General features: G+C 41.4%; 1 protein-coding gene across 1 annotated transcript in view; it reads right to left on the reverse strand.

The window, feature by feature from the left end:
* LOC121874186 (uncharacterized transmembrane protein DDB_G0289901-like) overlaps positions 1 to 18,802 on the reverse strand; it is a 33,035-nt gene extending 14,233 nt beyond the window's left edge. The window contains exon 1 of the mRNA XM_042378185.1: positions 18,604 to 18,802. Coding sequence (XP_042234119.1) covers positions 18,604 to 18,664 — 61 coding nt within the window. The 5' untranslated portion in view covers positions 18,665 to 18,802. The remainder of the gene's footprint in view (positions 1 to 18,603) is intronic.
* Positions 18,803 to 18,915: the final 113 nt, after the last annotated feature.

Genomic DNA, 18,915 nt, shown 5'->3' on the forward strand with positions numbered 1-18,915 from the left:
ACAGACACGTCCTTTTATTATATGTAGAGGTGTGAATAACAAAATAGTTAACGTTGCGATAATCATAACGTTTTCGTCCTGATGGTTAAAGTTAGTTAAAACATTAGCTCAGGCAGCTTCAGTCGGCAGTTTGGACACTGGGAGAATAATACAATAGTAACTTTTGCCCTGATGGACGCTGGTGTCCTCATGGTTGGAGATGGTGAAGGTAACTCACAGTATCTTCACTGAGGCATTACGGTGATTTGTTAAGTTTTGTGGTGATCAGGTCTGAATGATAATTGTTAAGCTGTCGTTAGTAAACAAAACCTTATTTACCTTATCACTATCTGGGTAATACGCAGCTAATAACACTAGTCAAAGAATTCGATCAACTGCCCCTCCCCCACACATACCTACCTGCATGGTCTGTGATTGTGTTCACAGAACATCGTAATCAGCTGGCGCGCAACATACAAATTGCTAAAACAGTAATCAAGGTCTCACACACACACACACACACGTGAGGTCCCTCCTAACACCATCTGGGAGGGAACTACTACACCACGTGAGGCCCCTCATAACATCATCTGTGAGGGAATTACTACACCACGTGAGGTCCCTCATAACACCATCTGTGAGGGAACTACTACACCACGTGAGGTCCCTCCTAACACCATCTGGGAGGGAGTTACTACACTACGTTTTTGCTGTTCAACACCTACATTAATCTGTATGTTCACTGTATGTTCCTTTACCTTTCTCTAATGAAGGCTTTTGTTAAACCACCAATGTATGTAATAAGTCATTTATGTCCAATGTATATTTTCAGCCTTCGGGCTGCAGAACTTTTTCAATAAACCGTCAATTATTATTATTATTATTATTATTATTATTATTATTATTATTACACTTGATTCCAACACGTTAACGTAACACACGAGGTCAGGTAATGTGACCAAATTGCACACCATCACAAAATTAAAATAAAATATTCTCGATTTATTTTCAAGATTCATAACACCGAGAAAAAATGCAATGTTTACTCCAGAAACTGTTGATGAAGCTACTAATATTTTTTTTATAATGAATTTGTGTTGCATCAGGATACGTAATTACTCAAGCTGTCAAGGGGTAACGTGAGTAAAGGCTCTTAGTTTATTGAGGAACATCAGGGTCTAAGCATTAGGTATAAACGCAAGTAGCCTCAAGTAATTTCCAAGGTCATGATGTCCAGGCACAGCACCACGAATACTGGGTCTTCGCACAATACACCCAGACACATCAAGTCAATTCTAAGACCTCGGTATAAAAACAGACAGTAAGCATCAAGTACAGGCAGTAACTTTTATGTGCTGACAGTATCCAAATTACACTGCCGACAACGACACATAATTGTCCGCCTTATGAGCCCCTGACGCCATGGTCTACCAACTGAAGGTCTATTATCACCACTAGTGACTTTGACCTTGAACCCAAAAATCAATAGGGACTTTCCCCTATCTCTAAGCAATACCATGTTCACGGGTGCACAAAAACACCTCCGGTAAAGAGTTCGGAAACTAAAATTCTAAACAGCGATAACCTTGACCTTTGACCTAGTAGCCCCAAATATCAAATTAATGGGAACCTTTTGTCAAGAATCAGATGCCACATAAACCTATAGTCCCAGTAACAAAATTATCCCGACCTCTGACCCATTAAACCAACACAAGACCTTCCTAATAGGGGCCCGCACCATCACCTCCTCCTCATCACCACAATGGATTTTAAATTACGGATCGACACTCCTACGCTACACTGAATGGAGGAATCTGCAGCGGGCCTATTGGTCCATACTGGGCAGTCCCATTTACACCCAACCCCTATTGCTCATAATTATATCCATCCAACCTATGTTTGAAGCTATCCAGCGTGTTCGAGTTAATGATGATATTTGATAACAGGTTACCTTTTTGATAATATAGTTGAATACACCTTACAAGGCCCCGTCAAGGTCACCAACAACACTCTTCACACCCAGAAACAGCTGTGTCGACCAACGCTGGTATATGTAAGAATGCAGAGGAAAGATATAACAACTGCATATCAAACTATCTTATACCTCCCCGACACGTAACATGTTTTTTGAGTTGAAGGGGAGGAGGATAACACGTACACGATAATGAAGCATAATAGAGATTAATTAAGAGACACGTACGTTAAAAATGGAGTAGAGTATATATAAATAACGAGAGATAAACAACGGTAACTTATAATTTGTGTACAAGTTAATTGAGGCAAATGATGAGTGATCCTATTTCCTGTTATCTGTTGGCATCACACCCCCCACCACACCCCCCACCACACCACCACACCACACCGCACCACCCTACCCTCACACCTCGCTACTCTGTCTTGTACAACAGGTAGTTGACTAATACACAAAAAACACCTTAATTACGTCCTAAATTTTTATACACATTTTCTCTCCAATTACCGGACTGGACGCCACATACTGTACTGACCTTAAGAATAACTGATAATTGTATATAATAGCACAGGGAAATTATTAAACTTAAATTGTATTCTTCCATAAAATTTAATTAACTTCACCGGTATTATTATTAAAGTATCATCACTATTATCGCTACATTATCACCATTATTTTCATCATTATCACCATTATTTTCATCATTATCATTATTACATTCTGTACTTTGAGTCGAAGAGCTGTTACAAACCCGCCTCATTACCAGATAAGGATTGTTTACTCTTATTAATCACTAAAAACTGTACGTGTTGTATCGCAAAGTGTTCATGTCTTTTGGAGTCTTTTATGTCAGCACAGAAAATAAAAAGCATTAGTGTGTGTTGTTTTCATGTCTCAATGTATAATTAATTAATTAAAGTTTCGATGATACCAATTAAATGTGTGTGTGTGTGTGTGTGTGTGTGTGTGTGATCATTTGTTCACTACTACAGCTACAACGTGATCACGTGCTTATGTTTACCTCCCCAGGTGACTAACGACCACATGCTTCTGTTTACTTTCCCCAGCTGACTACCATCTACGTGCGTCTGTTTACCTCACCCAGTTGACTGATGGGACGTGATTATGTTTACTTTCCCAGTTGACTAACGACCACGTGCCTCTGTTTACTTCCCCAGCTGACTGATGACCACGTGCATCTGTTTACTTTCCCCAGCTGACTGATGACCACGTGCATCTGTTTACTTTCCCCAGCTGACTGATGACCACGTGCATCTGTTTACTTTCCCCAGCTGACTGATGACCACGTGCATCTGTTTACATCCCCAGCTGACTAACGACCATATATTTGCCTGAACGACATAAACTCCCTCGCTAGGACAAAGCTCACAGCCTCGTCTTATTTACCGACAATTTATGCACGAGCGACATAAAACACCGCGTGGACACATCCTCAGTCAATGAGCAGCAGCGACTCTCAAATTTTAAAGGAATTCTGACATAAAGGAGGTGACGACACATGAATAATGCTCTGAAGTCTAGCGTGCAAGTGGCGGAGTGACGAAAGGCAGGACTAATACAATATATAACAGGAAGGAGGGAAGGAGGCAGGGAAGAGGACCACCAAAATCTAATAACGGAAGGACGGAAGGCAGGAAGGAACACTCGAGTATGCCTCAATGTATATGCGTGTGTATGACCTGGGTAAGGTAAGGTAAAGTATCCTCAGTAAAACACAGTAGTGAGGACGTTGCCCTGTCTCCTGCTTAATCATCATTATCCTTCACGTGTATGAAGCTTCACCCCCCCCAATACACGTCATCGTCATCATCAGCCTGTAGTCATCTTCCTCCTGGTCGTTAAAGGGTCATTCTCTCACCTCTTGGGAACATTTCGGGATGATCTTCGATGCCAAGTTGATAATGATATTCGTGATATTAAAAACGTTTTCGTGTCTCTCAGTTATCTCTTGTGTCACTTGTTTTTCGTACAAGTTCAATTACATCTAAGTTATTTATACACACCGCCTTTATGATCCTTGTATATACTTAGGGAATTACTGTATACCTGTAATTCAATCTTATATTATGTATTTCTAGGTTACAGCACCAATCAAGATACAGTCACCACATACGGAGAAACGTGGGTCCGGTATCGTATCTACAAGGGATTCGAAGTTTAGAAGCTCGGGTAGCTAGTTTCAGACGACGTAACCTCACCTGATAACGAATTCTCAATACTGTATAAACACTCCCACACACACACGCGCTAACGTTTTTCTCGGGGTCCTGTTTATTTATGCTGTCAACGAAAAACAACTATATCATTATTCTAGGAAGGGAGGTGGGGGGTTAAGGGGGTATTATTAAATCATGTTGGCGAATATCTCACGCAGGAGAGTTTGGAATAAACATGAACTGTGGACAGGAACGAACGAGGGGAGTGGTTTGTTATGAGACGGTCAGGAGTGTGGGAGTCAGGCCGTCGAATCCCCAATGCCGAACCCACACGGAAATGTACTGAATCCTATACATTAACATAACCTTAGTCATATTTACAGCACACACACACACACACACACCTAGATTAGTCTCATCCAACCCGAGTCAAATATCAAAATAATGAAACCTAACCTAACTTAAACTTACTCTGGATCATGTTTTAAACTAATCTGACCATATATTTATGTGCGGGACGGGGCTCAAGTGAGTGGTTTTCCTACCTAACCAGGGCATCAGAGCTAGCGAGCCAGTTGAGGTGCGTGACGGGGTGTAAACATTGGTCCAGCCAGGGATCATACTTACACAAATCTTACATAACTTTTCATCCTGACAATACACAACTGGCGGCAAATACACTATATCAAATACAACTTCACACAGACGGCAAATACACATGAACTATACTGCAGGCGGGTAAACATAAGGCGTAGCATAACCTAGTAGTGGGGGTGGGGGAGGGTGGGGACAGGTATTTTGCGTATAAGCTCATCGTCCACGTGCTGAGTAAATCGATTTCGTCTTGTGGGTGTTGTGTTATGAGTCACAAGTCTGCATGTACCTGGCCCGCGGCGCCAACACCTATGATGAAACACTGGAGGTGAAGATTACCTGAGATTTTGTCTATTGTTCGCTCCCTTAAGATCATGTCCTGAACTAACTGATTACAAAAAACACATCAGGTAGCACGCAACACACACGCACGTACACGCACGCACACATTCATACATACACACACACTATTACTACTACTTTGCTGTCACTCGGAATCGAGTATGACGATCATCCAGCTGTGATACAATGGTATGAGTTATTGAGGATGTTGTCTTCGTTGGTGAGTTCTGAGGTGACTCAAGAGGCCGATATGGGACCGGCAGAGTCGTCCACAGATGCTGCACATGTGGAGGGCTACTTCTAGTGCGGGAGGGGCGGTGGCAGCGTCTTTCCGGGGTTGGCGCTTGTCTGCCTCGGTATGCAGTCGAGCTAACTCGCAACACACACACACAAAAACACACACACACAGAGGCTGGTCCATTATTCAAGACAGAGTGACAGTGGAGCATAAATATCGTAAATCACTCGACTATTCAGGTATTATTAATCAGCACCAATCTCTTCCCTCACACTCCCCCAAGCAGTCCAGGCAAAACCAAGCAGCGACCACACACACACACACACACACACACACACACACACACACACACACACACACACACACACACACACACACACACCGTTAATCAATTTCTATCAGTCATTGAATAACTTAAAATGCTTCTCTCGGTCAGTGACTCTGTGTGTGTGTGTGTGTGTGTGTGTGTGTGTGTCGGTGAATAAGACACCTAGAGACCCGCTCGTGAATCTATATGTAATTACCTGTTAATATAAATCATGTTACCAGGTGAGGCATTAATGGTGAGTAACAACACGTTCCGTCGACGGAAACATTCTGCTTTCGTCAATATTTTGGGGGAGGAGAAATTGCCAGTCATTTTTAGTAATACAGTAACTCTACTTTATAGTTTTCTTATATCTAAACATGTATTTTTAACAAGGTTTTTACTGGAGGAATAATCAGCGTCAGTAATACTCACAACCACAGTAAGATTATTTAACTTGATTTTTTTTTGGCGTATTGCCGACAAAAAAATTCAGTATCTGTAAAATTAAAAAATAAACATAGCGAACCACTGGCTGCACTTATTATTATTATAATTATTATTATTATTATTATTATTATTACAGATAAAAAACTCTGGGGGAAGCAGCATTTTGTCCGTCTGTCCGTACGTCATGATGTATTCTTTTGAGTGGACAGCTTCTCAGTTTTAAGAGTCAGACTGTTGCTTGGTGGTGTTGGACGGGTTATGAGCCGTTATTCGTAAGGTTCACCCATCTACTGCACGTTGGTGGTGGTGGGAGGGGGGGGGGGCATGTACAATAGATCTCGTTATTGTTGTTGCCATCGATACTTCAATACGATCGTGAATGAGGTAGTTAACGTGCTGAAAACGTTATTACCCACGTGGTTAGGGTAATTTGGAGAGGTTAAATTAGTTTTGTTAGGTTAAGTATCCTCCAAATTATTACTGCTCCTACGTTGTACAGCTAGAGTACTGTTACCTTGTTATTATACTCTCTTTCCTGCCAAGTGTACAGTGAGTGAGGCTCGACGTGGGAGTGGCCACCAAGTTGACCAAGAATCAATACAGAACTTGCACATAGTCGCTTTTCTCGGGAACAACGACCCCACCAACCACCTCTCATATGGAATAATTAATGAATGATACGAGGGAGCGACACAACATTTAATCGATGTGCAAATGAGTGTTCTGAAGTATAGAAAAATAGCCAATACTCAGCTAGTAGTGCTTAGTAACATGGGCCAAGTAGATACTGTACTGTACATAGCTCGCCTCCTGTCCCAAGGGTCGCTGGTTTCCGCCCTGGACACATCCCGTCCACTCTGCTGTGAATGGGTTCCTAAGTTTACAATTGAAGAAACTGAAGGTGGTAGAGTGCAGTACCGGCCGCGCTGCCTCCCTGTGTACCGCGAAGTTTAGCCTACCATGTGCTGCATCCGGGCGGTGAGGCCTATGGGACGCACTTTCACTCTCTATTAAACGTAATAAGTGTGAGGCACTGGTATATAAGTTTCAAAGATACTCTTACTATTCTGGTGCTGGGGACGTAATCGTGACTAAATATATTAAAAATATTCTGCATACTGTCGGGTGTTGGTGGTACTTTGGTAAGGCGCATGACTCACACCACTGCGACTTGGCTCTGACCCCCTATTGGGTCGAATGTGTGAAGGGTGTTGTCCGGCGTGACTACCAAACATCGCTAGTTTTCTTCGGGGACTCAAAAGGTTCTCTGCTGTGCTAACACTGGACCTCGAGGGAGACTGCACTTGACAGCATTCATTCCTCCAACTTGTAAAGTCGATTAAGAGTGCCCCGGGATCGAACCAGTGAGCTTCATTGCAACCAGTATAAAATGGTGGGGATATACGCTGGCCTGTCGCTCCGGTTCAGGGTTTCACTTTAGTATTGAATGTAAAAAAATCCTGGATGTTTCGTAGACGTTACGAACGTCATCATCTGACCCAGATTCAACATGTCCGTTACTGTGTTTGAAAGTCTTAGCTCCTAAAATATTAAAGTTTGCTTGCCTCAAAACCACGAGTCATGCTTCTTCACACCAGGCCCAGTTGTACAGTAAAGCCACGCACTGGTGTGTCTCATGTTCTGCTACTATTATAGAATGTGACCTTGACATTCATGGATATACACAATCATGTCAGCATTCAGACACTAATAGTCAATTTACACACACTTCTTGTATTGACAGCATATGCTTACTGACTTTTTATGCAATAAAAGGTGGCAGCCGATGCCACAAACGCTGATATAAATGGCGTTATTCCCAGAGCACCTCAACCTAGATCGATTAACAGAAGAGTTATAACCATCTTCTCGGCATCTGGTCTGTGTTTACAGTATATGAGACACCTCGGACTCTTAAAGGTTCGTACGATGAATATTCCTCGTAACTGTAGACATAAAAATATAACAAACTCGATAACTTAAACTAAAACAATGTAAAAAATAAATAAATAAAAATAAAAATGAAAATTACCATACCTTGAGATCAAATTAATGCAGAGGTTTGATTTTCTAACACTATCTGTCAATAAATGAACGAACCCGGTAATAGTAGCATCCCGGTATAATTTTTATTTTATTTTTGGAGGTTAATTTTACGCTTTAAGTGAATGAAAAGTTGACTGCATTCATATAATTTCAGTTACAAGAAATATCTATCGTAAGAACCTTTGTGAAACCCACCCTGGCTGACCCTGACCGACTGTATTATGTAAAACTCGGGGTAATTTTTTTTGAAATCATACAATGGGACGGAGTGTTACTGCGACAAGCATAACAAACCCACACAAAACAGGCATATGAGAGAGAGAGAGAGAGAGAGAGAGAGAGAGAGAGAGAGAGAGAGAGAGATCCATGGCATGAAAAGCGTAACTTCACAATATTTACCTTTAATTAGTTCCGTAGCTTAGCGTCTTTTAAGCCCACAAATCAATGATGATGACACACGCGACCACGTTACTCGGACAACTTAGCTATGTAAAGCAGTGTAATATAGGATAACTAACACACACACAGAGCCCCGCCCCTTTAACCCAATGAACTTAGCCGTTAAACAAGTACAGTATACTCCTTCCAACCCTAATAATTTTTCTGCTCATTTTCAATCATCCATCATTTTCAGCTCGTTATTAAACACGGATACCATTAAGGTCATTAGCTAAGACTATTATCATTAAGCCCGCCATTCAGTATCATTACGCTCGTTATCATCCACTAATACTTTAAGCCTGTTGACGCCACTTAATACTGCAGGTGGTGAGGGACACGCAAATGCAGCAGCTACAGAGCGCTTGTCATCCAGGCTGTGATAGGTGGGAGCACGGGATGACAGGTTTCTTAAAACTGATCACAATTTGCATGGCTGCCTCTCAAGGTGACGGTAAACAACACGAGCCAACTTAGCCTAACCCCCAAAACTGAACACACACAAAAAACTTGTTTTATGGTGGAAAATCTGCCAAGTGTCCAAAAACTATAATGACGTGTGAAAAACTAAATTTTGTCAAGTTTTAAAGTGTTCCAATTACGGCCATTTTCAACTGACAGTAAGAGCATAACGTGTTATTGGCGTTATTTTTTGTTTCATCTTGTTCCATTTTGTCGCCTTATTTTGAATGATTAAGCATGGATTTCTCTTTCCTTGGTTACAAAAGCCGTACCGATGAATGTTGAATAACGTTACAATTAAAATTTATTTTCACAAATGAGAAGTGAAGATGATAATAAATTTCTTATGATAAAAAAAATACAAGAAGTACAGTATTAAAAATTTGGCTAACTAAAAATATTTATTTAGAGGTCGAAGGTCAGCCTCCATGCAAATTAAGGAGAATTCCAACATACAGTCTCAAGCACCTTTGGACTACAGTTATGTTTTATCTAAACATGGAGTTGCAATATAACAAAATAAGCAGAGGTTATAAGCACACCAATAGCGTATTATCGAATGGGTTCAGTGATGTACACGCCGACATAACAGCCAAGTGCCATAAATAAAATATGAACAAAACTGAATCAATTGACTCTCAGACTTAACTATACCCCCCCCCCCCAATAGAGGACTGTAGTGTGGATATAACCATATTTTGTCGGTGGAGAGGAGACTGACGCAACATAAGAGCGTAAACCTATCTACACGCCAAGCAATGTTACCACTAAATTATTCACCCTTGCACTGTGAGTATCTTTCAATTTACTACGCTATCGTGGGGTACATTCCTCGTAGCATCGGGTATCTGTGACCTCCCATATCGACAAATCACTGAGCTTTACAATAAATTCTCACCTGCTAAACTGGCACCTTAGCACTTTAATTACTCAAAATGGAACCTGTACGAAAAATGTGTGAACGTGGCGTGCTACTGGGATTCACAGGGCAGCAGGAGCGACTTCTTTACAGACTTAACTTTTCGAAACGTAAAAAAAATTTAACCTTTGTATATGGTGTTTAACAATTAAAACCTGAACAAATAAAGTTTCGAGCAGTTATGAACGCACATCATCCAGGCCGTGATAGTTTGGGAGTCGGATACATTACGTTTCTAAACCATATGAACTATTAAAACCTAACCTAATGGTTCAACAGCAGGTTAGGTTAGATTAAGTTTTCTTAGGTTACATAAGACTGGAAACATTAATGACTAACAGAGCACCTTCTAGCTGACGGGTGCCCTATGTCACATGTAAAAATACTCGCACCTCACCCATCATCACTCGATCAACACAAATAAATCCCATAGAGTAATTGGGTTCAGTGGCCATCATCATCCTACCTCAGACATCAATAATGGAGGCGAGGAGTCGGGCAGCGTGGTGTCAGGGTCGAGTGATTCCCGAGATGCTCTTTGTCCCTGGCGATGGTGGAGCGGTAAGGTCCAGCACGCCAGGCCCACCCGTGACAGCCTCACCCACGAAGGTCAAGACATGCAAGCCGCACACACAAGAAAAAGGTCACGAAACACGCCATAGCGCCAGAGTTGTTGAGGAGTCCCCGTCACTCTGGCTGCTGCTGCTGTCTCAGGGTCATTTTATAATACAACCGTAAATAAATACATCGTTAATTGCTGCAGTTCTATTGATGAGTAATTTATATTTTCTATGCCGATTTAAAATTATTACATATTATGAGAATATTTTACCATAAAATTGAGGAATTCTTAAATTTGAGGTTTTATAATATCGATATACAAACTGGAAATAATCCCCATGTTCGTGTCCAGCACAGATAAAAATCCATGCCCCATTTTCTCTAATTGTTGAAGGTCGGTGAATGTGAGCCATATTTAATTGTAATCCGTAATTTTATATTTTGAATCATAGAAAAACATGATATAAGGTTAATTTGCACTCACCTTTTTTTATTAGTCAACAATTTCGGCTCCTTGCCGTAATTTTGAGGAAAAGTTTCTAAGACGGTGTTGGATGGCCATGAGAAGGGGATAATCCTTGACAGGAAGGAATCATAAGTTTTTAATCTTATTTTCTGAAGAATTATAGAACAAGTTTGCACCATTATACAGTATTTTCGTAATAAAGGCGTAGTAAAAAGACAATAGATTTTAGTCTTCATGAAAGGAGGGACTTAAAAAACAATAGAAGGTAAACCAACGTCTCATAACAGTCACCGCTCGTCCATAAGGCAAGAACTCATCTATACTTGTATCTAATTCATAGTTCAGTATAGAGATTTTTTGTTCCGTCATCAGAGAAGTTTAGCGTCATATCTTAGTGGTTAAAATTCTAAGTAAATTTTGAGTTTACCATTTCGAGCGCCACTCATTGTTTCACACCATTGCCGTGATCATGCAAGAAATAATGTAGTCAAAGATTCATGTTTTTTCTTTTTCCTTCTGTCTGGGGATGAAAGAACACATCTAAATCAATGAGTTATTTCATCGCCATTTAAACAGCTAATCTTGAGACTTATCTTAAGCTGTTCTTAGTATTCTTAAATCTCTAGTTACAGGGCAAAAAAAAAAAAAAATACCATCGTGCAAAACCTTGATATTTCTGAATCCACAGTACAAAGGCGGGAACACCTCGTTAGCGTCAACATAACTCCCGCTCCGCCGTAAATCGTAATATCATGACAAAAGATCTTCCTCACGTTCAAGGTCGCTCTATTCCGATCTATATTTGTCCTGCATTGTGTGTATGATACAATTGACATTTAACCACGAGATTATAATCCAAAATAAAACGTAATGTAAACTTTTCGTGATGTTCTCGTGCGTCACGGAAAAAATGGAGGTCAGGGTGCGCATATATTATTTGTCGCGTTTTAAGGATAAACCTTGGCCGTGGTAATTACACTGTTAGCCACGGATAATGCAGACGTTACATCACCACCTCTTCAATGTATGACGTATAATGTAAAGAATCTATTGAACGGAATTTCTTTTTTGCGTGTGGCCTATCAGTAAAAAGACTTCATATTAGAAGAATGAAATATTGCAATAAACCGAATTTTTATTTTCGTCATGGACTCAGGTAAATATATAAAGTAGACCGATGAGATAAGACTGAGGAAACAAACTATTCTTGAAGGCAAAGCAGGTTACGTTAGCTTAGGTTAAATAAGATTAGTCTGAGTTAAATTAGATGGGGAATATTTTGGATTAAAAGTACATTTAGTTTAGGTCAGGTTAGGTTAAGTTAGTTTTTGGTTAAAGTTTGATTCAATATCGGTCAGGTCAGGTTAAGTTTCGGTTAAAGCTTGATTTAGGTTAGGTTAGGTTAGTTATCCTCCAAGTGGTTAATGCTGTGATTCCATGAGGTAATTAGTTGTAATGAGTACAGTAAGTTACAGGGCATGGGGGAGGGGGCACCCGGTCTGTACTCTATCCTGGCGCAGAGGGGAGGAGAGGAGGAAGGAAAGAGAAGACGGGAAGAAGGTAAGAAGAGACGGGGAAGAAAGAGGGAGGAGAGAAGAGACGGGGGAAGAGGGGAGGAAGGTGAGAAGAGACGGGGCAGAGAGGGAGAGAAAGAGAGAGAGAGAGAAACAAAAGACTAAGGGGAAAGGAATAAAAGAGAGGAGGCAGGAAGAAGAGAAAACAGGGAGAAGAAGACAGGAGGAAAGGGTGAGAGAAAGGAGGTAGCAAGAGGAAAGAGAGAGTAAAGGAAAGAAGAAAAGTGAAATGGAAGAAGGTTAAAGGGAGAGGGAGAGAGGGAGAGGGTGATCACAAGGGTTGCATGTTCACCCAGCTGTCAAGACATACATACACATACACACACACACACACACATGTCTCTCACCAGTATTGTTGAATAAAAACTTTCTTGAAGGTTTGTTTCATTGTTTGTTCCTTAACAATTATTTCCTCGTTTAGACAAAGAGAGAGAGAGAGAGAGAGAGGAACGGGGAAAGGGAGAGGAAAGAGAGAGGAACGGAGATATAGATAGATAGATAAGTAGAGAGAGAGAGAGAGAGAGAGAGCAAATTAGGAGTTATAAATTTTGCAGTAGTAGGTGAAGGAGCAGGAGAGGCAGAAGGAGGAGGAAAGCTCAAGGTTTTATAACTCTACGGACCCAACCACCTCATTTCACTACTCAACACACACACACACACACACACACACACACACACACACACACACACACTAACACTCACGTACAGACAAAAATAAATAACCACACAACTAGGTACATCCAAATACATACACAGCTATACATGTACACATAAACAGTCATCATACAAACGAGCGTACACACACACACACTACGGCAACTCGGTGACTAACCACAGAACGAGGTGGAAAATTACTGTACCATCGACCATGTATTGTTGTGTGTGTGTGTGTGTGTGTAAAGAAGACGTTTATAATTTGTCGATGCCCCCTACACACACACACACACACACACACACACACACACACACACACACACACACACACACACACACACACAGGCTCTAAAATATATATGGCATCAGCTGTGAACCCCTGACATAATCCCCCTTACAACACACGTCTAGGTATGACAGTCACTAGAAGATGGTCTGGTTAGGTCTGGTTAGGTTAGGTAGTAGTGATGGTGTTCTTGCTAGTGGTGACAAAGGTAGTTAGTGGTAGTTGTGGGGGCAGTCATAAAGGATTATAATACTGTGAGGGAGAAAGAATGGTTCCAGCTCTCCTGCACCAATAAACACGCCATCATCAGCGCCTCCCTGAGTGGCTGTAAACACGTGAGACACAAGGGGGAGCATCTGGGACCACTTGAGAGAGGGGAGACAGAAAAAAAACTGAGAAAAAACACAGAACCTAACCTAACCTAACCTTGAGAGGAGAGAAGGAAAACACGTAGAATAAACACAAAACTTAACTTAACCTAACCTAACCTAACTAGGACCATGTGACCTTTCAATATCAGGCGTCAGGAGGAACGCGTCATGGACTCAATGTATCATGACGGTGTACTGCCAAAACGCGTCCATGAATAGCAATTGTCAACAAGTTCTTGTATACTGTAGGTGAGGTGGTGGAAGAGCTGTGTGTGTGTGTGTGTGTGTGTATGTAGTAGTAGCGTAGTAATAGTGTGTGTGTAGTAGTATCGTAGTAGCGGTGTGTGTGCGTGTGTGTGTATGGGTGTGTGTGTGTGTGTGTGTGTGTAGCAGTAGTAGCGTACTGGCAGTGTATGTGTGTATCGTTCCTCGGAGCTGGATGAGACAGGTCAAGGTTACCTCAAAGTCCAAAATATTTCATGTCATACTCCCCCCCTCCCCCTCGACACCTCTTACCCCCCTCTTCACCTCCTCCTTCCTTCTCTTCACCTCCCTCCTCCCCCTTCTTCCCTCTTCAACCCTCCCTTCCCTCTCTTCACCTCCCCCCCCTCCTTCCCTCTTTCACCTCCTCCTCCTTCCCTCTCTTCCTCCTCCTCCCCCCTTCTTCACCTCCTCTCACCCTCTCCGTCCCTCTCCCCCACCCCCCTCGTGCCCTCACTAGTGAAGTCAACACGCCAGGTGAACTGTTGAGAGTAAGAAGAAACATTAAACATCTGGAGTCAGTAAACAAAGAAGGTAAACACACTATATAACCCCCCGAGGTCTGATGATGTTGTGTGATGTTTTGTTTCATGGACGATGTTGTTTGGTGATGTTGTATCGTTGGGTATGACCTTGTTGCACGCGAGGGCCTCCCATGATGATGTAACTGGGAACACTGGAGAGAGAGAGAGAGAGAGAGAGAGAGAGAGAGAGAGAGAGAGAGAAAGATCCTTACCAATCACTGTCCTTAGCCGAGGTGGAGCTTGACAGTTAGGGTGATTGACGCAGTTCATCCAATTACGAAACGATTTATATGACAGAGAGAAAAAATTGACCAATCAGATTCAAGGACACAAATATCGACAACATGGCGACCACAACACTCGATCATTTTGCTAAAGACTCCCAGCTACCTTGAAGTCATGACCTCCACCTTGAAAACACGACCTCCACCTTGAAAACACAACCTCCACCTTAAAAACATGACCTTCACCATAATATATAATACTCACAACACCTTTCCTTCATCCACTATCATTCTTAGTATCGAGTCTTTGTTTAATTTCGCCGCCATTTTGTTTCTAGACACTGTATACATATGAGATAATACATAAATGAATGAATGAATACAGTGATGCTTTGGTTACAGACGCATGTATTAAGGGATTGAGGTAATGACGAGGAAAGACATTAATTGAGGTTTGTTTCCCAGTATATAAACAAGAATCAGTAGGTGAGGCTGAAGATTATATACTATAAGAGTAAAAGGTCCAGGAGATATATGTTATACTCGATTACAAAGGTCAGGTCAGAGGTCATAGTTAGTTTGAGACTGATTTGGGGGATTATACACACACACACAACTATAAAATGTCTTCTTTACACACAGACACACGCCTAAGCACACACAACACACAGACAGACAGACACTGACACACACACACACACACACAGTGCTTTAAAGCTTCACCATTATTTTTATAAGTATTGCTATTATTTTGTATTATCATCATCATTATTATTATTATTATTACTAGTGTTGTTGTCATTGTTATCCTTATTATTTTTAGTATAATTTGTATTACCATTATTATCTTTATCACTATTATCATCACAAAACAATAAGACAATGACACACCCGTCTTAATATTCCTCTACTATGAAAACACAAGGGGCCAAGGCCAGGGCTCGAACGGAAGACCTTCAAAAAACCAGTCGTGTGCTTTAACTACAGAGCCAAGACATCCTGGGCCTTAATGGTCAAGATATTGGCGGCTCAGGTAGTCAAGGTCTGGTGTGTGACTCGTAATTACGAAAGGTAAATATTGGGGGGCGGGCGGTGGGGGGGGGATAGGGTGATAATGTTGGCGACAACCACGGCCGCTTCTCTCGTTGTGTCCAGGGAGGGGGGAGGGGAAGGGAGTTGTGGACGGGGAGAGTGAGACAGAGGGAAGGGAGAGAGAGATAGGGAGGAGGGATAGTTGTGGATAGAGAGAAATGGAAGGGAGAGTTATGGATAGGAGGAGATAGAGACGTGGGTAGGGGGAAGAAGTTGGGAGAATGGGGAGAGGTCAACAAAAAGAAGATAAGACAAATAAAATACGATAAAAACTACAGTCAAGGATGATTACGAGGAGCCGGTAACAGTTCTTCAAGGTGCGATAGTCAATGGGTCGCCAGCCTAATATATTTTCTTCAATGTCGTCGTTGTTAATTTTTGTTTGTATATGTATTGGTCAGGTTACGTTAGATCAGGTTCATTTAAATTAGGTTAGGTTCTGTTTATGTTTGGTTAGCCTTATGGTTGTTTCACCATGATGTAGAATAAGCTGGCAGTACGTAAAGAATCGACAAAGAATAATTAGTTATAAAAAAAATATATTAGGCCCGTAGTAACAGCGTGACCCTTCTCCCTCTAATACTTCCCGCGACACATTCCATCGACATGAATACCAAACGAGGAAGTATAATAATTTGGTAATTATCTTGGAATTATAGACGAAGAGAATAAGTTGTACGCGCTGACAAAATACACGGACTCTGTATAAGTTCAATCTATTCTCCGTATGAATATAAAATTGTAACATATTGTAGTCTCAGTGTAAATTTGTCCTCTATCTTTGTGTTGCAGTTTAAATGAGTTAGTTATTTGCGCTCACACATCTCAGTTAAGGGGAGAAAACTTAATGTATGAACCTTTGTGCGTCCGGTCGACTGATAGTGGGGTCTTGAAGGAGCCGGATTGTATTGACTTCTGTCACGAACGACATATTAGCCCCCGGGAGTTCTGGGAAAATATGTACACATGACGTAAGAAGCACCCTACCCCGTACACACAATCACACTAACAAGTACACTTCACACAATCAAGTACACTATTACAATCACACTATCAAGAGCCCACAATCACATTATCAAGAGCCCACAATCACATTATCAAGAGCCCACAATCACATTATCAAGTACTATCAAGTGACCACAATCACACTATCAAGTACTCAAGCACACTATACCAGGTATCACGTACTCAAGCACACTATACCTGGTATCACGTACTCAAGCACACTTCCACGTACACAATCATACTATCAAGTACACTTCACACAATCAAAGTACTCAAATACACTATACTTGGCACCACGTTTTCAAGTACACTTCCACAAGCACACTACACCTCGCACACTATACCACATACACAAGCACACTATACCACATACACAAGCACACTATACCACGTACACAAGCACACTATACCACATACACAAGGACATTATACCACATACACAAGCACACTATACCACATACACAAGCACACTATACCACATACACAAGCACACTATACCACATACACAAGCACACTATACCACGTACACAAGCACACTATACCACATACACACATACACAAGCACACTATACCACATACACAAGCACACTATACCACATACACAAGCACACTATACCACATACACAAGCACACTATACCACGTACACAAGCACACTATACCACATACACAAGCACACTATACCACATACACAAGCACACTATACCACGTACACAAGCACACTATCAAGTACACTTCACACTATACCACATACATAAGCACACTATACCACGTACACAAGCACACTATCCTTCACACTATACCACATACACAAGCACACTATCAAGTACACAAACATCGACCTCATTATGCTAGAGTTACATCCACCGTCACACACTCCCCTGAAGAGCTCCACTCAATAGTACCGTCACTTCCACACCCTCCACGGGCCTGCGAGACCTCCTGGGAGGGTATATGCCTTTTCTATGATATTCCACCTTGAGAAAATTCTATCACCTCTAACACCACTTCCAAAAGTTCAAAACGTTCTGCTTCAAATGCCTTCCGACTTTGGCTGGGAACGGGGCGCATTAAAATTTGAATCGGTTTTTCTTTTGGTGATTTTGAATGCTTGCTTCAGGTTGGCCATTTTTTTGGCGCGTAATTGAACTTTTTTCCAATCGACATCGTTCACCACAGTAAGGGAAACTCCAGACCTCTGTTATCACACACGGCTGATCCTCAAGGGTTCGCTGTAAGAACTAATTGGTTCACTTTAGCTCGAAATAACAATAGAAACAGAACATCAAATTGCACTGCGAAACTACCAGACATTTTATCTTAATCTTATTTAAGGGTAAATTATAACTTAAAAACCTTGAGAACCCGGGTCTCAGTTTGTTCACATTTTGAGTGTTAGTACAGTATTGTCTGAATGTAAATCACCTGACTGTAGTGTGATTATGTGTTTTGGTTATAAAAAAATCCTGTTTACGAAAAATATAAATCTCATCAAGAAATTTTCAAATGTTTTGGTGTACTCCATATATTTTGACTATACCTGTAAGAAAATTATTACTTTGATATCCAAGGGAAAATACACATCTACAGCTTGAAGATAATGTGGCCTGTATCTCACATATATGCTGCAGTTTCAAAGTTGCTAAACAATGGTGAACCTTACCACTGGTTAAAAACAGCAGGCCAAGCTGAATAAACACAGCATCCTTGGCTGAGAGCTTCATTGCAGCTACAAACCCACGGTACTTGACAGCTACACACCAAAATAACACCCTGGGGTCAAAGCAGTGCCGACCCGGTATGTGAGAACCTTGGTTGTCAGGTCAGTAGTCAATCCGGCCAGTTTGAAAGCTGGCGGGCAAGTGACGATTGAAACTGCTGGGACCCTATACAGTGTTGCCAGCCACCTGAAACACACCGCGCGCCGCCATCCATACCAGACTCGGTGCGTGCTAGTGTGTGAGTTAAATAAAAT

The sequence above is a fragment of the Homarus americanus genome, unplaced genomic scaffold (genome assembly GCF_018991925.1).
Source record: "Homarus americanus isolate GMGI-L3 unplaced genomic scaffold, GMGI_Hamer_2.0 scaffold49667, whole genome shotgun sequence".
Taxonomy (NCBI): domain Eukaryota; kingdom Metazoa; phylum Arthropoda; class Malacostraca; order Decapoda; family Nephropidae; genus Homarus; species Homarus americanus.